The sequence below is a fragment of the Anser anser genome (assembly GCF_964211835.1).
Source record: "Anser anser genome assembly, chromosome: 20".
NCBI classification, from domain to species: Eukaryota; Metazoa; Chordata; class Aves; order Anseriformes; family Anatidae; genus Anser; species Anser anser.
In genome coordinates, this window is record NC_139741.1 from 8269825 (window position 1) to 8296644 (window position 26820).

The 26820-nt window shown below is 56.2% G+C and overlaps 1 protein-coding gene and 1 long non-coding RNA gene across 5 annotated transcripts in view; both read right to left on the bottom strand.

Annotated features, from left to right (window-relative positions):
• The window catches only part of ATP2A3 (ATPase sarcoplasmic/endoplasmic reticulum Ca2+ transporting 3), a 44432-nt gene extending 33711 nt beyond the window's left edge, over window positions 1-10721 (bottom strand). For 3 of the 4 annotated variants that reach the window (XM_083806233.1, XM_083806230.1, XM_083806232.1), the window contains exon 1: window positions 10434-10718. In XM_083806233.1, the coding sequence (XP_083662359.1) occupies window positions 10434-10551 (118 nt within the window). In that variant the 5' untranslated portion in view covers window positions 10552-10718. Of the gene's footprint in view, window positions 1-10433 lie in introns of all 4 variants that reach the window. The other variant, XM_083806231.1, reaches the window with a different exon arrangement.
• Window positions 10722-10936: 215 nt separating this feature from the next.
• Window positions 10937-26820, bottom strand: LOC310884437. The gene is made up of 4 exons (XR_014574221.1): window positions 22853-26820; window positions 16002-16069; window positions 13762-15912; window positions 10937-12640 (listed from the first exon to the last, which is right to left on the bottom strand). It is a non-coding gene; the product is annotated as an uncharacterized lncRNA (long non-coding RNA).

Sequence of the window (26820 nt, forward strand, 5' to 3'; positions counted from 1 at the left end):
CAGCAGCCTCCCCCAGTGACATAAAGCAGGAGCTGCTCTGGGATCCTTCACCCTGCAGAACAAATTTATATTTCCAGCCGCGCTGCGAGGCCCCGCTCCCTGCCCCGGTGGCGGCCGGCACCGTGCAGGGTTTGGCTGCCCCCAAAACCCTCTGCCGGGTTTCCCCATCCCCTGCTCGGTGGGAATCCCACCTGGGGACGGGTGCTCAGGTGCTTTTTCACCACCACTCTCGAGTTGCAAGTGCAGAAAGCAACATGTTTGAAGGCTGATCCGTTGTGTTTTAGCGTTATCGCGGATGACAAGCACTCGAGGACTGATGGTGCTAACGCTGCGCGATGCTCGCGGGGGACAACGTGGAGTTATCCGAGAGCCTCGGCTGTGCAGCTGCCAAAAGAAGCCATTCAGCTTTCCTTTCACGTGCAGCTTCGTGCTGGAGCCTCCTGAGCACGTAACACCACCCAGCCTGCTCCCAGGTGCCACCCTTCCCCCGGGACAGCCCCAAAAGCTTTGCCACCCGTTTCCCCTCCCCCCGTAAGCAAAGCCCTGGGTGCGCCGTGCTGGGGGGAGCCTGATTTGCCTACCGCTCTGCACCTGCCTCCTATGCCCGTGGCACCCATCTGGTGGAGCAGCACCGAGATAAAAGGGACGAGGGATGAGCACCCCTCCCACGGCAAACACCCTGGGATCGCTGCTCCGGCAGCATCCCCGAGCCCTGCAGGAACCCAGCATCCTGCCTGGTGGGGCAATGGCAGCCCCAAAATAAGGAAAAAATAAAAAAAAAATAAGGAAGTGTTCAAGGCAGGGTGATGGTTCAAGCAGCGAGGGTGGCCCCACAGTCCCGAGAGCTGAGCAGAAGGCATAAGGCATCAGGAGAAACCTGCCTGTCCCACCCCAAACTCCCCTTCCTTTGCTCCTGGGAATGGGTCAGCCCCAAAACACTGCGTGGCCTGAGCATCCTGCAAAGGGCAGCTCCCCTCCAACACCACGCACAGGGATCCTGCAATGGGGCTGCAAAGCTCCAAACATCCTCCTCCATGGAGGAGAGCAAAATATTTTGTATGGAAAACCACATGGCAAGTCCTTTCTCCTTTTCTTAACGCTAAGAGAACAAGGGGAGAATATTTCACCCATTTCCCCTGAAAAATCAAGTCACCAGTCAGGCCAGCAGCCTTATTTGCAAAACTGAAGTCCCTTTAACAATGCCTGGGGAAATTTCAGGGAAAAACACGGGGAAATGGGATTCCCCAGCCCAGCGTGCGGTGGCCTCGTCCCCCCAGTGGTCCCCGCGGGTCCCCAGGGGACAGGGGGGCGCGTGGCAGAGGGAACGTGCGGCCCCGGCCTCGGACGGGTGATGTGAGCGAGCTAAAGGCAGGTTTTGTTCCCTCCTGCACCAACGCAGCGGAAAGAATTTCCAGCTCCGGCTCCCGGGTGGAAAAGCTAAAAATCTGCATTTAAATAGTAACAGCTTCGGGGACATTTGAAGGAAAATAAATTAAAATAAAGACACGGGAACAAAATAAAGCTTAAGATGGGGCTTTTTTCACCCGATTGCACCCCAAACCTTGAGGGGGCAATCCCCACAGCCAGGCACAGCTTCCCCTGCCCAGCTCAGCCCCGGCACAGCCTCACCACGGCCTCGGTGAGGGAGCCCCGCTGCCTCCTGTGAGCCCAGAAGTGCCACGATCCCAGCCCAGGGGCACACTGCGATCCTCTTCTTGCAGGTTTCATTTTATTGCCCTACAACTATTTTTTTTTTTCCCAGAGAATTTCCCACTGATGCTCTGGTGCTTACTTTTAACTCAGTCAGTTCTGTTGGCACACAGATGGATTTCCATCCCTGTGGGCTCTGCCCTTGGCCACCATCACCATCATCATGATACCCCGATGCCACCCCTGAGCCAAAATCTCCCCAAACCAGCAAATGTTCAGAAACCAAAGCCCCATCCAAGCCACGGCAAGCAAAACACCAACTTTGCAACACTTCTGGGACCGCCACACCGTGCTGCAAGCCAGCCAGTGAGTCAAACACCCAGCGGCATAAAATTTAATAACGTTTAGGATTAAATAATGCTAACATAACAGCTTAGCAAACCAAACACGCCGAGCTGCAGAGGCGGCAGTGCCCGAGCCCTCATGATGCTGGTTCAGCCCCTGCAAAGCCCCGGCAGGTTTTAAATATCCCCGGGGAGGGCATTTGGTGCTGGGAATTGCACTGCTGCCTTTCGGCTGAGTTCTGTGAGATCTGGGGAAGAGCCGGGTGGAAACGTGTTCATGGCTTTTTTCCTTAAAAAAACAGAAGAAATGGCTTACTGGGCTGCAGAGGTAAGAAAAACAGGCAGGAAAATGAGAGCAGGGTGCGTCTCCAGAATGGGATGCACTTGCTCCTGGTGGAGCGATGTTGCTCAGCAGGCAGCGAGGGGCTGCTGCGGCATGGGGCAGGGGGACAGAGGCAGAACGAGACCAAGCTTCCTCCCTCCCCCCCCAGGAGGGGCTCTCTGCAGCACTCTCGCTCACCAAAACAAACAAAACCATTTGCTTTTCCACATTTTTTGCTTGACCTCTGGCACGCTGCAGGCTCGGGGCTGAATTGCAACCAGCACGGACCCAGCGCTACCAAACCAGGGGGAGACGTTTGCAAGGTGCAACCCCCCAAAAGCAAAGCCAGCAACCTCAGTAAATACCTAAAGCCCTGAAATATATTGCTTTTCAACCCAAACACTGCTCGTTCCTTTCTTTGTCAAGACAAGAAAGCCCTGCCCGAAACTGCGGGCTGCCAGGGGTGACCCCATCCCAATACGCACAGGCTCGGACGGGGTAGGGTGTGGGTTTTGTTTTTGTTGTTCTCCATTTGTTTGTTTTCTGGAGAAAACGCCTCCCACTCCAGAAAGCGTTTGTGAAATCCGACAGCCGGAATATTCACATCTCGAGGCGACTCCCATCTGCTGGCAGAGCAAGGCTGGCTGGCAACACGTGGCCAGGCTAAGGCGGCGCGGCGCCCACCAGCCCTGCCCCGCACGGCAGCTAATGAGCTGCTTTTAAACTCAATTAACTTCAGCGGAGATTATTATTATGTTTTTTGGTTGGTTTCTTTTCGCAGAACTCCTTGCCCCAGCCAACCCCGCTCTCCAAACACATGCTGGCTTTTCCTGCTCCCCGCTCTCGGGGCTATTTTCAGCGGTCGCCTTGGATGGGTGTTTGTGGAAAACGAAGTATGCATGGTGCTGAGTTCAGATTATATCAGAAGAAAAAAATATATATATCCTGCAGAATAGAAAAAAAAAAGGTCTTTCTGGATGGGAAAAAGGGATGAGCTAGGCAATTAGTACTTTTCAGGGATGAACTCTCCGGGGATCACGCATCCCTGTGTAGTTGAGCCCATCCCCTTCCCATAAGGAGGCAGGTCGCTGGAAGAGTTGGTCCCATTTAATATTATTTCTGTGGCCTCCTTCCCACTGTGTATAGTGCGTGCATGTAAGGGATGGAATTTTATTTTTATAGATACACACATATGTATGTGACATATACATATATGATATCTACAGACAGATACGGATGGGTATAGAATAGAATGGTTCACTTGGAATGGACCTACAAGGATACAGGTACCTACGCAGAGACCTATAAAGGTACCAATAAACAAGTTTAAGAAGACTTAGTGTCAAGAAGACAAGTGTCAAGAAGAGGTGAAAAAGGGAAAAACCACGCAAAAGTGCAGAAAAGCAGCAAAACCCAAACCACGCAGAGCCCTGGGGAACGCCGTCCTCCACGGAGCGAGCAGGAGGCTCGGGGCCGCCGCCGCCCCTCCCCTGCAGCTCTGTTTTCGTTTTTCCACTCACTCACCACATTTTCCTTATTTTAGCGCGTTTTGTTGACTTGGAGGTTGCAAAATGGAAAAAAAAAAAAGAAGGGAGCGCAGGCAGGTAACGGCGCCGGGCAGCATGAGGGGTGTCCCCACCTCGGATGCTGTCCCCATCAGTCCAGCTTGGCCAAGGGGAAGCGTGGGCAACCAAGCCAATGGTTTTGGGGCAAAACCCTGGGGATTTGGCTCCCCCAGGCAGGCAGAGGGGACCAAGTCACTGCTGCCCGAGTTCCTCCTCGCAGCTCTGTGCTTCGCTCCCCGCAGCGAAGGAAGAGAATCTCCCCCGCCCACGCACCCCTCCCGAAAAGGAACCAACCGATTTTTATCGGCCACAAGCACAAAAAAAAAAGTTTCCAAAGCAGAAATAATAATAATTAAAAAATAAAAATTAAAGGCGGGCACGGCGTTGCACAGGCTGGGGCAAAGGGGGTGACGGCAGTGGGATGTGGGGGCACCTGGGGGCATTTTAGAAAGGAAAAACAGGATAAAAATATGGGGAGGGGGGACCACAACCAACCATCACCCAGCCTTAGCTCCTCATATTTGGCTATACTGGGGGGCAGCCGTGCCATGCGGCCCCCGGTAACTCCTGTCCCTTCCCCGCCTCCCCTCCCCAGGGCTGGTTTAAAATACACCCGGTCGCTAAATAGCAGGAAACACCCCATGCCAAAACACCGCGGACAGGAACCCCGGGGCGCAGGGGAGGCGCAAGAAGCAAGGAGCGGATTTCCTCCCCAAAACGTCGCAGCGCCGCCGGTGCCCCCGGTGCGCAGGGCACGCGCCCTCCGAGCCCCAGCTGGGCACGGCAGCTCTGGCTAGGAAAGAGGTCTAGGTCTTCTTTTTATTGCCCCTGGGTTGTTTCCCCTCCGTTAGGGGATCTTTGAGCCAAAAGGCCATGGTGATTTGCAAACGCAGCCCAAGCGTGCAGGGGGGGGATGAAATAATCAAATGGGGTGACCCACATCAGCATATCCAGCTGCACGAGCAGCAGGTAGTTGAACATTTAAGTTTTAGGAGGGTTGCTGTGAGCACAGCAGAGACACCTACTTTTGGGGGTGCAGGAGGTTCACATGCCCCCAGAGAAGCTGGCGTTTCACCCCAAAAAAGCACGGCGCTGGTGGCTGCACCCGAGCGCGCAGCCCACGGGGACGTGCTCCAGCCCAGGGGTGCTGCAAGTACCGGCGATAGTGGGGAAATAAATAAGCAATGAAACGAAATAAATAGAGAAAAAGGGCTTTTATAGGATGATAGTAGCCAGACCTCAATGCTGGGAGGTTCCCACAAACACCAGCTACAGGCACGAGGTGAACCGCCGGCGAGGATTCATTCAACACACAAAAATCTTCGCAAAAGAGCAAAATTCGGGATGCGACCCCTCTCCCCCGTGGGCTCCACAAGGCGAGCAGCCTCCCCGCCCCCCAACCACGGCTTCAAGCCCCCGGAAAATATCCATGAGCGCTAATTGTGTTAATCCCAAGAGGAGCAGGGAGCCTCCCGCCCTGGCGTCGCCCATCGCAGCAGCCCTGCCTGCAGCCGGTTAACCCGCGGGGTTCGACGCCCACGGAGGCGGCGCGCTCACGTCATGGAAACACTCAAGTAACCACAATTTTCTCTATTGCTTTTTGGCTCCAGCCCCTCAGCACTTCCAGCCTTCTCCCGCTACCTGTTTTACAGCGCGATAATCGCTGCAGACGCTTCGCTGCAGTGCTTGGCAATTTTATTTTAGTTTTTTTTTTTTTTCTCTTAATGTAGGTTACTGTTATAAGTTCTGCCTCCGATACTACAGCACTGAGATGTTGGAAAAAAAAAAAAAAAAAAGATCGTGAGTCACGATACCAACAACATGTCACACGCACAGTAATAGAAGTCGGTGGGGATGGGGTGCCCAGGGGGCTCAGTGTGCTGCCCCACGGACCCCCCAAGGGGGTGCTCCCTGTCCAGCACCCAGCTGGGTGACAGGCATGGCGTGCCTGTGCTGAGCTTCAGGCTGATGGTTTGCAATGAATTATCCTTTAAATAAATAAATAAATAGATAAATGACATTTTGGTGGGGCATCACCATCCCACCAGGTCTGCAAACACTGCACGTGGGAGAAAAATCAAAGGTGAAGCCTGCAGAGGTTTGAGCATACAAAAAGCACCAAATACCCTCATTTCTTTTAGGAGCAGGTGAATTAAAGCGTTATGGGGCAGAGAGCCAGCTGCACTGGGGGGTCACCCAACGTGCCACGTACACGTGGTCCCAGGGGACATGTGCGGATGAAGGGCTCTGCAAGCCTGGCGCTGGCGGCACGTAGCGGCGCTTGTGCAAGCGGTGATGCCGGCCACACACGTGTGCAGGGCAAGGATGTGCCAGCACAGAGCGAGCTGCAGGACGGGAGCTCCACCGGCAGCACGGGGCCCTGCTCTCCCACCAGCAGGTCTGCAAGAGGAGAGAAAATGCAGAGCGAAAACGCAGCGATACGCACGCTCCTCCAGCAGAGAAAATCTCTCCAGTAGAAAGAAATCCAAAGCAACAAAATTGTTTTGTGTTCGAGGAAGGAGAAAAGAGAAAATATTTAAACTAACTTGCAACCTAAACGTCAACAATGTTTTTTAAGGCTTAGCCATGAGAGACAACTGTAGAAAAGCGACTCAGTAGCTCAGAACTGGATCTGGTGACTGCAAGAGGCTGAAACAGGCAGACAGACCGAGCTGCAAGGGGGGGAAGAGCAAACAGGCTTGGGGCTATATGGCAAAAACGGCACCGAATGGGCAAAACCACTCGGCTCTGTTAAAACAGGCACCTGAAATACAGGGACAAGAGGATCCATGTGCATGGGGTGCACTTTTGGGAAGCTGCACATCCTGAGCGGGCAGCCGAGCACCCGCTGCGCACCCCATTTCCTACCCCAGTGCTCTGCAGCACAGCGGTGACCAGCTCAAAAAACAGTAGGAAAATACAAACATTAAAGAAATAACACTTGTGCATGAGGTGGGGGGGAAACCCCAAGGGTAAACCCCTGGGTAAAGGCCCGTGGGTGCACCTGCACAAAAATCCCTTCCACACCAGTGCAGCCCCTGCCTCTGCTTACCCTGGATGTATTAAACTGCTGCAGGAGCCAGGCAGGACAGGATGGATGGGAGGTTTTCTGAACGTTGCTCTTCACTCATGTTTATTTTATTATTTATTTTTTTTTAATAAAAAGATAGGAATGGAATTGGGCAACCCCAGAGGAAGGTGTGGGGCTCAAAGCCCGAATTTCCTATCGTCCAATTAGGAAAATTACGTGGTCTCTCCACAACCCTGAAGGCGCTCACACTGTTTGAGTGCATCAGCATTTCTCCTAAGGGAGAGGATTTGGAGGAGGAGAAGAAAAAAAAAAAAGAAAGAAAAAAACACACAAAAAACCACGTAGTGTGTTTATGAATCAGACTGCTAAGCGTGTGTTTCGGGGGTGGAAAAGGTGGGCGATGCGCAGAGGAACAGAGAGCAGAGTGAGATGAGTCAGAAAATGCTGCTTTTCCCCTCCTTGCCGGCACCTCAAACGTTTCAGCACGAAACAGAAATTTCTCTCTTTCTTTTTTAAAACTGTCAGGAGCGAGCCGGAGCACTAACCCGGGCTGGGAGGCAGCCGGGGTGTTTCCCCGGTGCTGGAGCTGGCTCTTAATAATCTTCTAATAACAATAATAACCCTTAGGACAGCCAGCAGGTAACGCTGTTACTGTTGCACCTCGCAATGGGGTGCACGAGGCTCTGGAGGCCACCAGGCAGGGTTTTGGGGTCACCCCAGGCACAGCTGGGGTCCCGGAGGGGATTGGTGAAAGGCCGAGCAGAAGGGCCTGATCCTGGCCGCTGCCATCTCCACTGCAGAAGGGTTTTTGCTTCGGTGCTGGAGGAGGTGGCGCGCAAAGAGATAAATGCCCCTATGCTGCAAACATCCCGGCGCTTGACTCCGCTGACATTCACAGTCCATTTAGGTTACTGATGAGGCAAATAAAATTATGCATATGCATTAAGGTTGGCAATACCGTGCCCGAAATGTGCGCTCATTTACACATGGAAATCCATTTAGAAGAGAAATCACGGCTATATTTAAATCAGAAAAATCACTCGGCTGGCCGCGGGGCAGCTCCTGCTTACATCTGTCACTCCTCGGCAGAGCTGGAATCATTTCAGAGGAAATTCAGCCTTTGTTTTTTAAGTTCAGAAATAAAAAAAAAAACACATTTGCACTCCCATACCCTCCAGCCCTGTCTATTATAAAATTAAAAAAAAATAAAAAAATAAAAGAAGGCAGAGCTCTTGTTTCAGGTGGCCTGAAAGCAGCTGCGACTCGGAGCTCGAAGGCTCGGGAGCCTTTTGCTGGTGGCCACGGCGAGACCTCAGCGCACCGCGACTCCTCCAGCTCCCCTGGCAAACGAAATCGCCGCGCTGCCAGCGCTGATGACAGATTTGAAACTCAAACACGAGCTCTTCTGAACGGAGAAATATCTTCTCCGAGCCCAGTAATCTATAGCACGCTGCTCGGCTGCCAAGCCACTAATTGGAGATATTAAATAATCAGCATTGCACTCTGCTTCCTCCTACAAAGGGAGCTGCGAGCGCTGGAACTGAAAAGCGATTTTAGGCTCCTAAAGAATGTGCCCCCCCAAAAAATACATATACACACTTAAATAAATGTGGCCCCCCAAAATACCTACACACACTTAAATAAAGCATGCCAGCGGCCACTGCTTCTCGCTCAATGGTGCAGCTCGCTGCAGCTCTTATTTCTGAAATGCATCAACCCAATCAGAAATAAAATTAAAATAAAATGAAGAAGGCAGCTCCCCAGCGTATGTCAGGAGAAGTTTTTACGGAAGACGCTGTATTTCGGGCCGTGATTCACGCCGCCGCTGGCAGTTGGATTTCAGGTGTGGAAGGAAATGAATGAACGTGAGCCGGGAGGGTGCGAAAACGAAACCCGCCAGAGCCGCGGGGCTGCTCCGCGCTGCAAGCGACGCGAGATTTGAATTTTCTTCCCCCTTCTGAGCTCTGTGTGAGCTCAAGCGAGACGCCAAACTGCCCCGCACTTCCGCTGCCAAAATTTAATTTAAGCTTAAATTAAAACATGATTTAATGTGAGCCACCTTCGAGCCCACTGTGCTGTCCCACGCTGCTCCCGCAGCAGACCGGGCACCCAGGGCGCGCAGGTGCCGGCTCCTGCGGCCACGACACAGCCTGCAAGCCCTCATCGTGCTGGAAAAAAGGCCCTTTGCTTAAAAATGAGCTTTTAAAACAAAAAGAACAAGCCATACAGGGTCCCATTCTTCACCATTTTAATACGAAAGTGGTCACACCTGAGCCACACACAAGAAAAACCCAAGATTTGCACAAGAGCGCAAAAAGCCATTATTTTTTGAAGCCTTCTGCCACATTTCCACCAATGCTGCTGCCCGCACGTTGCACTGGGCAGCAGGCACAGGGCTGTGCCATGAAGGCGACAGCCACGGGACATCCCCAGGCGAGAAGCTCTCACGAATCACCACTTTGCAAGAAATTTGCGGTCTGGAGCAAAATTTGCTGCACCGCAGATGGAGGAGGCAAGCGCACGGCCACTGCTTGAGGGAGGTGGGGGGCGAAAAAGAAAAAAATTCACAGAAAAATGGATTGCCACCGCTAAGCCTTTGCTTGGCACCTATGCCACACGTCTGAGGCACCTCTCCGGAGGCAGAGAGCCTGGTGCCGCCGAGCAGCCTGACTCAGGGAGGATGATTCACTTGGGCAAACAGGAGCAGGCACCGCCAGCCCCGCAGCGGCCAGGCCTGCAGGTGACACTGCCCCGCGGCAGGGAGCACCCGGAGGCCCCCCTGGGACCAGGGGGAATTTGGGGAGCGATTGTAGTCGGGGTTGGAACTGGCACTTTTGGGGGATTCTGACCCCAAAGCAGACAGCGGGTGGGAGGCTCCGCTCCCTGCGGCTGGGGGGGCTCAGGGCAAGTGCTGCCGGGCAGGATGGGACCCCCCTGGGGCTGGGGCGCTACCCAAGACCCTGTCCCCACTCAATGGGCTGGGGGAGCCCAGTGGGTCCCCAGGCTGTTGGTCGTGCTGAGAGCTTCCAGAGAGATGCTGCCCTTCGCTGCTCGCCCAGAAGGAGCCGCAGCAGCACCCAACGGCCACGCAGGGACCCAAGCCCTGCCGCCACCCCACACCCTGCTGCCACCCTGTGTCCCACCGCCACCCTACTGCCGCCCCACTGCCACTCTACGCCCTGCTGCTACCCCGCTGCCACCTTGCTGTCACCCCACACCCCACTGCCACCCTGCTGCCAGCCCGCATCCCGCTGCCACCCCGCTGTCACCCCATGTCCTGCCGCCACCCCGCATCAAGCCAGCAGCGGGCCCCCCCCCCCCCCGGGCCAATTTTGGGGCACCCCCTGCACCCCGGCCGGGTCAAAAACTTCCCCCGGAGCCCCCCCGCACCCACCCCAAACCTCCCCCCAGCCCTAGCGCAGCGCTCGGTGCCTCCGGACCCCCCCCCCAGGCCCCCCACCGGGCGCCCCCCGGGGTCCCTCCGCGCAGCCCGGCGCCCCGTCCCGCCGCACCCCGCTCACCATTAGGGCCGTACTTCTCCCGGCTCCTCCGGACCTGCTCGGGGCTGAGCCCGCAGCTCTCGGCCACGCCGAAGCGGCGCAGCACGTCGAGCACGGGCAGGCTGTGCGCCGCCTCCATGCCCCAACAACGGCCCGGGGAGGGGGGGTCCGGGGATGGGGATGGGGATGGGAGGGGGGGGGGGGGAGTGGGCGCAGGGACCGGGCACCGGGCTCCGGGGCCGCGCAGGGAGCGCACTCGGGGGCCGCCGCCGCCGCCGCTCACCCTCCGCCGGCACCTCGGGGAGCGGAGCCGCCGCCCGGCCCCTCCTCCCGGCCCTCCCCGCCCCTCCCCGCCCCCCCGGGCCCCCCCCGGACCGTGCCCGGGTCGGCCCGGGACAGCGCTGCCCGGCCCCGGGGCCGTGCCCGTGGTGCCCCCCCCCCCCCCCCCCCGGGGTTCCCCGGTCCCTGCTCCCGGGGAGCACCCGTCTGTGCCGGGGGGGCTGTGCTTGCTGTTAATGCTCTGCCGGAACGAGGGGTTCTCGCAGCCGGACGTCAGCTTCTGGTAGCCAAACGTCAGCTTCTAGTAGCCGGGCATCAGCTTCTAGTAGCCAACTATCAGTTTCTGGCAGCCAAACGTCAGCCTCCAGTAGCCAAAGGTCAGTTTCTAGTAGCCAGCCATCAGCTTCTAGTAGCCAAATGTCAGTTTCTAGTAGCCAAATGTCAGTTTCTGGCAGCCAAACATCACTTTCTTGCACCCAAATGTCACTTTCTGGCACCCAAATGTCACTTCCTGGCACCCAAAGTCACTTTCTGGCACCCAAACATCCCTTCAGCAGCCCTCCATGTGCACAGGACAAGTTTCCCCTCGCCTACAAACACGAGGCTGCCCCAACCCCCTGGGTACAACCAGCCGAGGACAGCGGCCAGCCCACGCCTGTGGTGGCCCAAACCCTGTGCTCCTGCGGTGTCCCCGTGCCCCGGCCAAGGTGGGCTTCCAGCAGCCTCCCCCGGCCTCCAGGTACGTCCAGGCCTCACCCCACGGCCTCCACAGGCGGAGGCTGGTGGGAACAGGAGCCGGCGGGTGACAGAGCCGAGCCCCACACAACGCCAGCCCCACACAACCCCAGCCCCACACAACGCCAGCCCCACACAACGCCAGCCGGTGCTGGGCCCGCGGGCTGCGAGCAGGAGGAAGTGGCGGCGCGCAGCGCCGGGAGGAGCTCCAGTTTATTTATTTATCGGTGCGTTTATTTATGGAAAGCCTTTCGCCGATCCCACCGGCATGGAGGTCCTGGAGGAAGCGTGGCTTCGCGTTTCTCAGCCCGCTAAATTAAGTTTTCCGGCGGGGTGGGAGGTGCAGGGCTGCGAGCCGCGGCCGGGCCCCCCCCTGCGGCCCTGCTGCAGGAAACGCGGCTCCGAGCCCTGCGGCCTGGCCTGGCTTCAAGCAGTCGCCTGCCTCTCGTTTGGGGGAGAAAGTAGTGTTTGGGTGTTTTTTTTTCTCCGTGCTGCTTGCTGGGGCCTGCGGGCGATGCCCTGCCCTCGCCGTGCTCTCCCCTCCCCTGGGGGTGCCAATAAATAGAGCACGGCAAGGGGCTCCCCCCACCTCATCCCGCTGCTCCAGGGCACAGTTTTTGGGAAGGGGAGCTCTCGATGTCCTCCTGGCCGCGATTCAGGGATGCTCCCACACCACGGCGTCAGGGACCAGCATCACCTTCCCTGCACCTGCCAAGGCCTGGCTTGGTGCTGGGGGCGCAGCAGGGGTGCGGAGAGGCAGAGCCCCCCGGGGCCGTATGGGAGCAAACAGGAGTCCCCCGCTCCCTTCCCCAGCGTCCCCCGGCCCCAGCGCCTGCCCCGTGGGATTTACCAGGCAAGGCGTGGACACAAGCCCCGTGTTTTCCACTAGCACGTGCCCTTGGAGCTCCTTGCGCTTTCCATGCCTGCTGCATTTTGTTTGGTACCGCCAGAGGATCCCTCCAAAACCCTCATCTTGGCAGCCCCTGGGGCTGGAGAGCATCGCGGATCTGCTGGGCACAGCACCCAGACCGTGCTGGGGCTCCGGGCTCCTTCCAGTTTCACCAGCTGCTGCCAGTCCTGGTGCTGGAAGCCAGCAGGAAGGCGATGTCCGGGCCCCAAAGGTTAAAGTTTCACCAAGTTGCAAGCAAACAAAAATGGATTTACACGGGGAACCAGCTGGCAGCCCTGGTGAACGGCAGCAACATCGACCCCACCTGTAATTAAGCAATTCGTGAGAATTATTAGCAGCTTGGAGCAGTAAATTAGTCCAATAATGAGCAATGAGGGAAACTGGTCTGGAGTGAAAACAGCCTCAAGGTGGCCAAGGAAGGGCTCGGGGTGCTTGAGCAAGACCATGGGGTAGGGGATGGAGCCCACTGGTTCGGGATTCCTCCCTGCAGCACATCAGCCCCACGTCTCGCCACCTTCAAAACAAAAGGCAAACCTTATTTGTCCTGGCTTCCTCCCAGTAGTAAGTTTTGGAGTTAGAAAAGCTTAATGGGGTCATTAAAAAAAAACAAATGAACAGCATGATTTTAACACCCCCAATCTCCTGAAGCCCTTTCACAGCCCTGGCTGCGGCACCAGGGCACCGACGGTCAGCAAGGGCCTGGAAACCTGCCCATGGTTTTGATTTTCCTCCTGGTTCTACAAAGGGAAACCAGGAGGAACTCTACCAAAACCCTGGGATTTGCAGTGCTGGAGCCGGCTCCCAATCCCATCGGATGCTGCGGGGATTTTTGCAATCTGTGGGAGAGTCCGCTTTTATCCCCGCTCTGCTCGCAAAAAGTGGGGGAAAAAACGAGGTTTTCTGGCAAGGCCGGTAGCAGCCGGTGCCAAGCTAAGGGCTTCGGAGGCAGGGGGCTGGCAGCGGGGCTGAAGGACAGGGATGGCATGGGCCATACTTCACCCGTGTCACTTCTGCAGCATCACACCCGAGGGGCCGCAGCCCCATCCCACCAAGTGCCATTATTTCATAACGGGAGGTGACGGGGCCACGTATCCCACCCTGCTCCCAGCCCGCCATGTCCCCTCTCCCCGTGCCACGAGCCCCTGTCCGCAGGGGAAGGCTAGGAATGGCTTTTTTTTTTTTTTTTCCACAGCAACTTTGATATTTGCTTTTCCTATGGAGACAAAAAAAAATAAAAACCACCTTGAAATAACAGTTTGAGGCTCTTCTAAATGTTACACGCCGGCCGACCTTTCGGAGCCAGGCTTTGGGTGTTCTTTTTAATCCCCCAGCCAGGACTCCCAGCAGCTGCGGGCCGGGTTCTGCTCCCGGGGGATGGATCCCAAAAACCACTGAAATACACTCAAAAATGGCATCAGCCCTCACCTTGGCCATGCCCAGGGCTGCAGCTCAGGTATTTCCATCCTTGCTAGAGACGTATATCCGCATCCCGTGCTGCCGACACGTGCAATTCAAGGGGTCGTAGGAGCGTGGGTATCATTGGGATTTGGCTTCTTGGATAATAAATTGGATATAAATAAATATATGATATGATATAATAAATTATTATCTTGGATAATAAATTTGGTTTCTTGGATAATAAATTGGATGGGGCAGGGCAGGATTCTCCAGCTGTAAACCACGTGCTTTTTTCTGTAATTAAGCTGAAAGTGGGGTTTTCCTCTGCCCTGATCGGGGCAGATCTGGAGCACCCAGCCGAGCCTGGAGGCTGTTTCCCAGTGGGAAGCTCCCCAGGGCTGGCTTGGAGCGAGGATCCCATGTCGTGACCGAATTTCCTGGCATTTGCTCTGAACCCAGCAGCAGCACTTCACTTAGGAGTGTCTGTTTATGACTCCTGACCTATATTGGGCAATAATTATTGTTTTTTTTCTACACTGTATTCCGATCTCTCTCAAAGGTAGGAAAACCCATTAATATCCATTGAGGGGGAGCACCGTGACACTCGTCCTGACGCTCTAATGCTTTTATTCTCTTCTGTAAAATACCTCCTGGAAAAAAAACAAAAAACAAAAACCAAACCTGCCTTTCTGGCGTGCCATTCCCACCGGTTTTGCTGGAGTTTAGGAAGCAGCAGAAGCAAACAACACAGAGGAGGCTCCAAGGTGGCGGCGAGCCCTGCGGGGCTGCTGCACGAGGAGGTTCCCGCACCCCCCTCGCTGTCCCACACTGTCCGTCCGCATCCCCCTCCAGGGAAAATTTCCCAGTTTTGGGTTGCATGAGAAATTTGGGCTCTCCGTGGAGATGTGATGTGCGGAGGGTGGGTAAGGGCTGCCTCCTGCTTCCTGCTGCTCCTGCTGCCCTCTCTCCAAGCGAGTGGGACCAAAAACCACGCACCAAAAACCATCCGGGGTCCCACGGATGGATGATGTGCCGTGCCCTCAGCAACTGGGGGATGAGCAGCCACCCAAGCGCAGAGTGACCCTTTTGGTGGCAGGACGGCCACCGTCGCCCACCGTGCTGCACCAGGCGGTTTGCTGGAGCTGCTTTGGCTTTGAGGGCTCGCAAGGAAAACAGGCACAGAGGGGAGATGCGATCTGCAAGGAGCCCGGCACCCTGTTTGCACCACGGGGCCGGGACAAGTGACCTTTCACGAGCACGGGAACCCCGGCCGAGCCCGCGCTGCTATTTTTAACCCCGCATCAGGCCAGGCGATGGCGGGTTTCCTTCCTCTTTCTCTTTCGTGCGCGCTGAACAAAGGGAAACCAGATAAACCTCCGTGCCGAGGCAGGGAAGCCCATGAGAAAAAAATAAAAAAAGAAGAAAAAAAAAGGCGACTTGGGCAAAGCACGCTTCGGTGCAACTTCGGGACGGAATGGGCAGGCTGGGTGCTGAGGGAGTGCACGAGTCAAGAGAGCACAGCCAGGGCTCTGCCGCTGCCTTCTGAGCAGAAAATGCACCCAGGGGTAAAAGGGTTTGGTTTGGTTTCGGGTGGGGCTGGTGGGAGCAGGCACTGCAGGTGGAAGTAAAAAAACAGCAGCAGAATTTTTTTCCCAGCAGTCCAAGGATCTTGTTCCAACCCTTCCTAAATGAATGAGTGGGAATTTTTCATAATCAAGGCACACAGATTAAGCTCTGTTTAGGAAGGGTAGGGATCCAACATAGTAAAAATTAAAAGTTGTGTTTGGTGTAGCTCCCTTTCCTGAAGTTTTTGCCTTATTTTTCATTCTGAGAGTAGAAGTCAAAGCGACCCCACACCCCTAGGATACCTGCCACCTTCTCCCAGCAAGTTTCCATGCTTCGTGCTTCCTAGAATTCCCCAAATACCTCCTGAAAAATCCATCCCGCATTACCAGCATGCATCTACAACCCCAGGACCTTCCTCTTAGTGCAGCAATACCCCAAAATGCAGGGGTCACATCCCCTCCTGCCAGGTGGGACAGACAGGACCAAAACCCCATCGTTTTTCCCTGGAAAATACAAAGTTTTGTACCAAAAAGCTTTACAGAACTGCCTGTCAGTCAGCGGTATGATTCCTGCATTTACGGCTTGTGATAGTGTCTGTGTTTTGCAGGTAGTCTGCAAAAAAAAAGTGGAAACATTACATGGAGGGAGATATATATGTATTTATCTATATATAGCTCACAGATACAGCCAGAGCTACCTACGCGCAACACAAAAGGAGCTGTTTGCCAAATACTTCACGGGCTGCTGTTGCTTTCCACAATCCTTTTCCCTGGGAAAAAAGAAGAAAAAAAAAGGAAAAAAAAAAAACCCACAACTTCTGTTGATCAGCAAGCAAATATATATCGTTAGCTGTATAGGGTTATAGGGACAGATCTGGGCTCCGCAGAGGCGGCACACGCGCGACTGCTCAGTTGGCGTCGCTTTGGATGCTGCCCCGCGCTGCCAGGGCTCCGCACATGGCAGGCTGCGGATGGGAAGCTTTTTTACACCGTTTTTGGCCTCTCTGTTTCCAGCTGGAGGAAGCAGTGGTGTTTCCAGTCATCGCCCCAGCACCCCTCCAAGGCAGGGGTGGAGGGAGCTCTGGGTAAGTGGGTCCAGGCTGTGTCTGCGCTTCCCCCAGCAGCCAGGGGAGAAGGAGGTGGAAAATAAAGATGATGCACCCAAAAACCAACCCTGGGCAGCTCACGGCTTTGCACAGCTAGGCTTGGGGAACGTATTCCCCAGATGACCAGGAAATCCTGAGAAATGGCACCGCTGTTGCCCAACGCCCGGAGCCTGGTCCCAGGGACTGCAGCAGAGCTCTGGGGCACCAGCCAGCTTTCTGTAACACAGACCTGATTTCTGCTGAACTTGTGCCGGTCCTGCCCATGGGACAGATCCCAAACCCAGGAGGAGTGCAGGTGTCCACTGGCAGCATCACAGCCTGGTGCTCACCATCCCTAGGGCAGGGCTCTGCATAGACCCAAACCTCTCGTGGAGCTGTTGGGGCCTTACTGAAGGGAACCACCACATCCCATCCTAATAAAGCCATGGGGTCGATTTCAGTTCCTTTTAAGCATGACCGACTGTTTCATTCCCCCCTCATGGCTCCTTGTCCTCCTAAGCCAGGGTGACTTGGTCCTGGCACGGCCGCGGAGGCTTCTCATGGCTCCTGCCCTGGCTGTAAGGGCAGAAATGTGCCCTGTTGTACACACGGCAGTGAGAATCAGGCCCAGCACTCGTGGGCACTCAGCTTCTGCCAGTTAAAACAGGCTCCCAGGTGCCCACCACCAAGAAAGCGCTCTCCTGTGCCGGAGGGGCCTCTGCTTGTGTTGGACCCCAAAAATGGGAGGTCATCACGGTGCCCCAGGGGTGACGGGGAGGCTGGGGGTGCTGAGCTCAGCATGGGCATTTGGTGCCATTTGGTCCCAGCCTATCCTTCTGGAAGCTCCCTCCACACCCTTGGCTTTCGCACTCTTTTTACATCCCAAATTCCTGGCTGTAGCCATGCAGCAAATGTTCTCTAAATGCAAACCCCAGGATCCATACCTTCAGAATCCAGCACTGAAGGAAAAAATAGAATCCAGCTTTTAAGATTAAAAACCCCAACACCTTAACTTCTGTAGGCCCAGACTCACATTCTGGGTGGCATGGACTGCCCCACCAGGAGCAGAGCTCCTGCACCTTGCTGGTGGGACGCAGCCCCGGGGCTCCCCCTCCTCGGCCTCCGCAAGCGAGGCCAGCTGGGGCTCAGGAGACATCGCCCCCTCGGGAGGCTGTTCCCCCAGGGTTGGGTATTCCAGGGGGGTGCTGAACACAGCAGGTGACATTGCTCAACCCCAAAACACAAAAGCAAAGCCCATAGTGGTTCCTGTCCACATTCCCAGCTGCAAAATGCCTCCTGCCTGTCGTCAAGCTTTCCTACTGACCTGCGAGGCCAGAAGCTTTCACTGTCCTCTCAACCTGAATTTCACGACCACAAAAGTCCCTAAGAGCACTTAAAGTAAAATACAAAAGAGCCAAATTTACTTTTCAAATGCAGTCATCCCAAGATACACAAACCCTAAGGGAGCCCCTGAGCTGCCCAGCTCTCATCCCCGAAGACCAAGAGGAGCTGAGCCCCTCTTCTCCACATCAGAAGCCCATGATAAAGCCAGAAAAGGATGAAAAAAATAACATCAGAGGAACATTTACTGCTGGAAACTGCTAAGGGGAAGGGTGCGATGTCTGGGAGGCGTCTGAGCACACAGCGTGCCTCTGGGCGCTCGCCGAGGAAGGGACGAGACGCGATGGCAGAGAGCCCCGGGGGAATCTGGGGCTACTCCGGGGTCCCCACCCCGAGTCCCCTGCACCCCAATTCTCTGTGAGGCAACCTGCTTGGGGAATGTAATTTTAACGGGGTGAGTAGGAGGCTCTCTGCAGATGGCATCAATAGCAGACCCGCTGCCAGCTCGGCGGTGTGTCATCGCTGCCGCGCAGCCCTAAGGGATGCAAATATAGCAAACAATGTCATTGTTGCTAGGATTTTCGGGCTCTGGCTGCCTGGCCAGCCTGAGAGCGGGTGGTGATGCTCGGGGAAGGACGGCCACGAGGAATGATGTTGTTCCAGATGAAGAGGGAGATGAGTAACTTTTCTTATCCAGGGTGTGAATCCATTTTTAGGCAGCTGGGCTCTCAGGTGTTGGTAGCTCCTGCGCTGCAAAAAGCCTTGGATTCCCCCCATAATCCAAAAGCAGACAAAAGTAGCTGGCTGGAGCATTGCTTTTTAGTAGCTATGAGCAGTGGATTGCCCCCGACCCCACAAAGCACAGAGCTGGGTGCTGGCACCCACAGGACCGGAGTTTGGGGGTGTTTGGGTACCACGAGGCTCACCACGCTCCATGCTTTAAGTGCTCCAGCACCTAAAGCACCCACGCAGGCTCCCAGAGGGGGTCGGAGAGTTTTTGGAGACTCTTCCAAGCCCCCATGTGACAGGAGGGTTTGGGGGTAACACCATCACTTATTCAGAAGTGGGATTTGTTTTAAATTCAGCAGGAAAAGCAGCGCCCAGCGAGCACTGGCCCCAAAAGCACTTGGATGGGACGCATCTCCTGGAGGCGATGCCCCCTCTTCTGCGCTCCCCACTGCAGGGCTGGGGCAGGTGTAAAACAATTAATTCCCACCTAATTAACAGCAGATCCCTTTACACAGCCGGGGAACAACAGCGAGAGGCCAGTTTGGGGACCGCTTCACTCCTGCCACAGGCAGCAGGACGGCACGGTGCCGGGCGGGGAGTGGCGGGGCCGGCCTCGTGCAGGGAAAGAATCCAAATATCTGACATCCAGCCCCAGCCCCACCGGCTTTTTCTTCTCGAAAGTACACAATCCTGACCTATTTCCAGCACCGTTTAAACAAACCCCTGATAAATGAACACGAGAAACCATTTCCTCCCTATTTCCTTCCATTAGAAACGAAACACGGCCATTAATCACCAATAAAGAAATAAACCCCCTAAACGATCTGCGAGTGACTGCGTTAGCCTGATCCCTCTCCTCCCAGCACCGCAGCACCCGCCTGAGCCTGGGAGCAGCAGGGCCAGTGCTGGCCCCTGGCTCTCTCCCGTTGTCCCTCCTCGGTAGGAATAAAGCGAGGATGCTCCGCTGCCGTGGTGCGGGGCTAGCTGGTTCTCAGCCCCCTGCACGCCCTCCTTTATTACTCCCATCAGCATTAGAATTATTTTCTTTCTGTGCGCCAGAGCCCTTTAGGAAAAGAAAATAATAAATACTAATAAGCAGGCTTTGCATCAATATCAGGGATGTTAATGAGAGCTGCTGTTCTGCAAGCTGTGCTGCAGCTGGAGGCACAGCCGGGCCGTAAGGACCGCTTGCTCCTCCAAAGCCTGTCCCCTGCCGGAGGTGGCCACGCCAGCAGGGAGCAATTCTTGTCCCCCAGATGTCACGGCAGTGACATGGGACACCACGTCCCAGCCAAGGGCTCTCTGCAGCAGCTTGCTGGTAGACGGAGCAGCTTTCTCCAGCCTGTAAGTCTCCCCCTCCCAAAACTGGCCATCGGTGGTGACGCTGAGCACACGGAGGTGTCCTTGCAGCCCATCCCTTCCCCCTGCCTCCTCCAGCACCCCCCCAGTCACGCCGTACCCACACGGCACACCAAGCTCTGGGGACGTCCCCACTGTCCCCACCCCACTGCGGAGGTCCCGGGGTGCTGCCTGGCCCCGCTGGGGAGCTGAGCAGGAGCTGCGCCACGCTCTGCACCACGCTCTGCACCAGCACAGCCCCAGCAGCTTCCTGCCCCGGGCTTATCTCCACGCCCAGGAGGCCCCGAGGAAGCCCAGCACCCTTGTGCCACTGCTCCGTGCACGCACGGACACCACAGGCTGGGGCTGGGTATTTTGGGCGTGATACCGGTCCCCAGCTGGGGCAGACGCTGGGTATTTCGGGGCAGCACTGCAGGGCAGCAGCGTGCCCCCGCCGTGCACAGCGTGGGCGTCGTGATGCAGACCGAAGATAAATATTGTTGACTTTATCTCTCTGGTGTATCGTGTAAATCAGCGGGGACACGTCCTTGCTGCTCATCCGACGATGCCGAGTGCCCTGAGGCAGCCCCGAGAAAGGCAGAGGCGATGTCGGCCTCCTCCCAGGCTCGTGGGGCACTGTGGGTCCTGCAGAGGGACAGCACCACATATTTTGGGAGGGAATAGGATGTGTGTGCCCTGGCGTGGGTCCCTCCAGGGACCTCACGTCCACCCGGGACAGGGTGGTGGCAGTGTCTGCAAGCAGCCGTGAGCGAGAGAAGAGCACAAGCCGCTCAGCAAGCCTTGGCTGGCAGCTCACGGACAGAAATAGCACGGGATTTGCTAAATAAGTTGTGCAGGAGGCACTTATCTCTGCGGAAATACCCACACGCAGGGTGCACAGCCCTGTTTGGGGACAGCCCCGTGTTCCCAGGGATGCACCAAGGCCAACGCACACTCCATAGTCAGGGCTATAGAGTGGGTTTGCATTTTTCAGATGCTTTGCAAAGCAATGGAAATGATCCCTAAAACCCATGAGCAGCTGGGGGAGGATCAGGCAGAGCCTGCGGCAGCAGTTCACCACACGGCACAACCTTGTGCCTGCCGGCTCCGTCACTTCTTTGCCCTCTATCTGCCCTGCCAGCACTCAGCAGAAGCCAACAGATACAAAAAAAAAAAAAAAAAAAGCTTTTGGAAAAACACCTGGAGCCTCTGCTGGCATCTTCCTCTCCAGATTAATGGGAGGAAAAAAAAAAAACAAAAAACAAAAAAACAAGAGGAAAAGCAACCCCCATCAAAGAGCACCACCTCTGTAATTCTCAAACAAGTTTGACATCCACTTCCAGGGCAGGGAAACCCTGACCCCGCGGGCTCTTTCCTCACGGCCCAGCGACGTGGGGTTACGCAGGCAGGTGCCGGGGATGCCACCCCTTGCCCTTGGGGACACAGCCTCGCTGCAGGCAGCTTGCGGTCCCAGCACTGGCTGCGGGCTGAGAGCGGCTTCGCTCTCCCCTTGCACAAGGGCAGCGGCACTTCGCGCCGCGCGCTTTGCGCCCTGCAACCGCCCCGGGGCACGAGGAGGTGCCAAGAGCATGCAGGGCCCCGATAAGGCCGGCGGGTAGGAAACGGGGCTGAAATCCTTGGGTTTCATAAGTCGTGTGACAATAGCGCGAGGCGCTGCCAACTTTCCTCTCGCGCACGGAGCGACAAGTGCTCGGAAACGGCAGGGCCCCGCGAGGAAAAGAGCAGAAAAAGCAAAGAAACCCCGCCAAAGGGGAGCGCCTGGGCACGGTGCCTTTTTCTGCCATTCAGGTCCCTCTCTGGCCCGAGCTGGGGCTGCCCCCACTCACGGGAAATAAACGCCACGAACCTCGGGCGCTGAGGGAAACACGAGCTGTCTGGACAACCCCCTAGGCCGTGCTCTGAGCGCCCTGCTGCAGTGCTCCGCACCCGGGCTGGGCGCCTTTTGCATTTCAAAGTCGGGATTTTCAATGCAAATGCTGCTGAGCCCCAGCCCGCGTGAAGCTCAGGTGCCGGCACGGACTTGGCCCCGCTGGCTGCAAGCCACACGTTTCGCTGGAGGGTGGATTCTTGGACACCAAGGGGCAGGCTGGGGGCATGGGATGGTGCAAAACCCTCCCTGGGGTCTGCTCCGGCAGAGCCATTTCTTGGCCCTGGGGAGGGTCACGGAGGTTGTGCTGCAGGGGAAAGGCAGCTTCTGCCCCCAAAGCCTGCATCCAGCAGCAGAAACAGGCTAAAAAAAGCCTCCTTGGGAGCGGAGCTGTGCAGCAGGACTGCGCCCCAGGAGCGAGGTCAGCGCGCACAGGTCGCATCCTGCCCCTTCCTGGGGCAAACGGCATCCCCAGCGGCAGCAATCAAGATCCACACGGGGCTTGCAAAGTGCTTTGGCTTCACATTTGCTTAAAATCAAGTGCTAGGGAAATGAAGGCACACCAGTCCCTCAGCACAGCCCCACAAGAGCTCTGCAGCAGCTGCAGGGACCGGGAGGAGCAGGGTTGCGACCTGCGGGGCGCTGGGGACAGCTCAGAGCTGGTCAGGCTTCATCCTCCCTGCTTCGGCACGGGATTTGTATATGGAAAAAAACCTGCCAGGAGAAGGACAGCAGCCCCGCTCCGTCTGGATAAATAGTTAACCGAGCAGTCAAAATAGCCGGTGCTACGAAACAGCTGCTGGGACAGGAGGCAGGCGCTGAGGGGAAGCATCGCTGTCGGAGCAGGACGGGAGGAAGGAAGAGCTCAGGAGCAGGGGTGGCAGAGGGGGCACAGCCCCCAGATGGTCCCTCTGTCGGCCTTTTCCCCTGAGCGTCCCAAAAGCAGGTGCTGGAGAGGGTGTCCTACCCAGGCGCTGGTCCCCAGCTCATGCTGCTCGTGCAGGATATGGGGGCGTCCCACAGTGCCCCCCCTGCCCAGGAGCTCAGCAGCGGGGGCTCACAGGGGGATCAGTGCTGAGTGCAGCTGCACCTTGACCCCAGGGCTCTTTTTGGGGCCCTCAGCATCCCCAAAACCTGCATAAAGGACCAAGGGTGCAACACGGGAAGCTCACCAGGGGAGCTGGAAGCAGTGACACAAGGCAGCACTGGACCCATCACCATGCACCCTGGAGGCATCCAGACCCTGTGAGGGGCTTTTAAAGGCAGGAATCCCCCTTCTCCACCCCTGCTGAATGGGCAGGGCTTTGCCCTAATTCAGGCACCTGAGCCAGAGACCCACACCTGAAGGCTCTGAGCAGCTCTCCCCCACCCAGCACAAGGGCATATTTTACCCCCAAAGGCAGTTTTCCAGCAGAAAGCTTACCCCTACCTGTGCAGGATCCATCCCAATCCCAGTGTCTTGGGCCACGTGTGCATCGAAACATGCTTCAGTAACAGCTGGAGAGATCTTTGGGTGGGAGGAGGTTGGGTGTGCAGGAGCCTGAGGGAGCCTCTGCCTTGGGGACGGATGAATTTGGGGCTGCAGAGCACTCACACCCTCCTTGCTGCATCCCGTGCCGGGGTCAGGATGGGGGAAGCCACCTCTCAGCCTAAGACCCCAGGCTGGGACTCAGACTTTGCCGTGACGAGATCCCACCGGAGCCATTTCCTGTGTCACCATGGCATTCATATCTCCATTTCACCCAAATTATTAACTGTCTGTTCCGAGCCCCAATTGCGCTAATTACCCAAATCCCCAAATTGCTCCCATCCTCCCCCAGGCAAGGAAAATAATTGCTGCAACTCCCACACCTGGCGGGACGGCGCATCACCTGCGTGGGGGATGCACACGCGCTCCCCAAACCCGCTGCTTTCGGCACAGATTTGCCATCAGGAAAGATTTCCTATTTAAACAATGCCTGCGTGCTCTCCAGGTCCTACCTGCAGCGCTCCCTCCTTGATGGCTGGTGAGCTATTTTAATGAATTACCGAAATGCCACCCAGCCATGAGCAGCATATGCTCTGGGTGGGTTTGAGCACGCTGGGAGGAAGCGGTACAGATGGCTCCGGGCCTGAGAAACCGGCAGTGAAACTGCCTGACGGCCGCCGAGCATTGATTAAACTCTTTTGAAAGCCTTCATTAACCCCCCGAGAATTGCCATTATTCCTACAAGACACAGCCGGGCAAATGGGGGCTGGAGACTGCGCTGAGATTTCTGCTTTGGAAAAAGCCCCGAAATGTCAACTTTCCCAGGGAAAATTCACAGGGAAAAAAAAAAAAAAAAGTCATTCTGCTTCAGCCAGAACATTGTATTTCTGCAAAATCACTTTGTTTTCCTTGTGGTTTTTTTAAAGTGTGGTAACGGAGTGCAAATAAAACAAACGTTTTCAAAACAAGGGTAACTTTACAACAAAAAATGTAAATATTTGTCCTGACAGAGTGACACGGGCTGCTCCGACATTGTCAAGACCTTTTCTCACCCCTGTTTTCCCCCCAAGTGTGTTTTGCTTTAGTTTTTATGAGAAATCAACAGTTTTAGAAAGCTTTTGGATTTTCCAGTGGAAAAGAGCTCGAGGGAAGCTTTTTCAACAAGTTCCGCCAATTAGCTCTTGGCTCCCGGGCCCCCAGGCTGCTGTGAATTTTCCATTACTGGAAATCTTAAATATCAAAACTGGATGTTTTTCTACAAGATAAATGGGGCTGCGGGGCAAGCCAGCAGCTGCGGCTGCACGGCGCGTCGGCCCGCTCGCTCACCGCACTCCCTTCACCCTTCTCTGCTTACAGAAACATTAAAATGAGTGTGACCGATTTCTTGCAAAAAGCCTGGGTTTTGTTATTTTTTTCACCCGAGATGCTTGGGCTGATCGTGTGCAGGAGAGCTGGGGCAGTGCTGAAATCTCCCAGCTGTTCCCACCTCCCGCCTGGGTTGTGCACCCCAAACCTCTCCGTCCAGCCCGCGGCAGCTGCCCAGATGTGCAGCTGTGCTCCAGGTGTGCAGCGCCCCCGAGCACGTCCCCACGGGCAGCAGGTCCCAAACAGCCAGAGTTTCAGGCCAGCTTGCTCAGAGGCTCAGGATGGATGCTGGGCGTGGGGCTGGACGAGGTGCAGGACCTCACCAGCGTGGTGAAGCCTGGGTTGTTTCATGAGGATCGTGGAAGGTTTTTATTTCTGCAAGTGGTAACGCACGCACCGTGCACATCGCACACCACGTTCATCAAAAAATACAATTTCAAGGGCATGAAATATTTAGAAGCAGCAAAGCAGCAGGACAATAAATAGCAGTAATATTCATGGGAAATAAGGAGGAGGTTTGGTTTAATTATTGCATTCCCAGCTCGCACCTTTTTGGCAAAAGTACGGCCAAATCCTGGCATCCTGCACCGTGCCCGGCAGTGGGACCACAACACCTTAGGGCTGTGTGTCCCTCGGAAGCTTCTCCCCTCTCCTTTTTAGCATCCTTTTGGGTCTCGGCTAGAAGGACAGAGCCCGGGGGTGGATTTCTCTGCCGGCTCCGGAGGTTTCTGTGCGATCTCAGCGCTGGTGTGACTCAGCCTGACTCAGCCTCGCCGAGCTGCGGCGCGCGGAGCGGGGAAAGCAGAGGCTGGCGGCTCGTGGAAGTGCTTTCAAGGGCCTTGCTTGAAGCTGCCGTGTATATGGACGGTGGGTTTGGGGGGGGATTTTTAATGTTCCGAAAGGGTGATGCCGAGCCCTGGGAAAGCTCATGGTGACGGGGCCAGCACGGGGCCAGCACAGGGCCAGGTGCCCAGTGGGAAAGGCGCACAGTGCCGCTGAAACCAGGAGCTGGGGCAGATCCTGGGCAACTTGGGGCTGACATCCCCAAAGCACCAGTTTTGGAGTCATGCAGGAGGAGAAAAAGCATTCTGTGAGAAAACCCCACAGTGCAGCTGCACAGTCCCTGCACCACTGTCCTCTGTCCTTTCTGAGGGGGACCTCGGACTGCCCGGGGACCTCACTGCAACCACGACGTCCTCAGCCCCGCGCCACCACGGGCGCAGCACTTTTAAGGGCAAAAACCAGAAATAACGAGAGCCGTGCAGAGGGCAGCTCGCCGAGCAGGCTGTTTTGCCTGCACAAAACAAGTCCCAGGGGAGCTGGGAGTTTCCTTAGGCGGGAAGGGCCATGAGAGCCACCGCGCAGGGCCAGGGCAGGGCTTTTCTCATTATTTTTATTTAGGTGGCAGAGAAATCTGACGGCAATAGAAAGGAGCTGGAAAAACAAACAGGTGTGTCCGGCACCGGAGGGGCCGTAGCTATAGCAATGGGACAGCCCTGTTGACAAAAGGCTGCACAAAAGACCTTCTTTATGGATTAAAAGTGGCTCGCGAGCTGGCCACGCAGGGCTGGGGAGCCAAAAAAGCAGCACGGGGCGAGCGAGCGCTGGGTGCCAACCCGCTGCGCCCTGCATCCCCCTGTGGCATTTCTCTGTGGTCCGTGGAAATGGGGCATTTGTGCAGGGGGGGGCTCTCTCATCGCTGCAGTGGGGTCCCGGCTCTGCAGCAGGCAGGGAAGGGGTTATTTGGGGTTCCCCTGGGCGCTGCTCTTCCTCTTCCTCTTCCTCCTCTTGTGGTTGTAACCTGGGGTGAGCGCTCACCGGCTTTTTGAGGTCTCCGGAGCCTGGGTGCTGCTCGGTGCCTGAGCTGGGTGCCCCCCCTCACCGCTCCAACCACGGGCACCCCTAGCAGGAGAGGCAAAAGGCTCCCGAGGGGCCTTTGGGTGCTCTGACAGCCCCGGTGCAGCACCCAAAGCGAAGCTGTGACTGACACCGGGGCGAGGCGGTGCCCGGGGCCAGGGGACGGAGCCAGCCTCTGGGGCTGCAGCGTCCTCGGCACAAGAAGATTCGCATTCGGGGCGAGCTTTGCCACAGACGAGGGCTCGTGAATAATGAACCGAGCCGCTCGCAGGCTGGGGCTGAGCCGCAATTCTCCGTTTTGACTTATCTGAGCCTTACACGAAGACGGGCTCGTAATTAAAGCCATAGATCAGCGCTGACATCTGCGTGACTCCGCATACAGGCTCTCGACGCCGCTTGAGCGGGGCTGAGAGGAGCCCAGCCTTTGCAATCCAGAAAATTTGGGGTGGG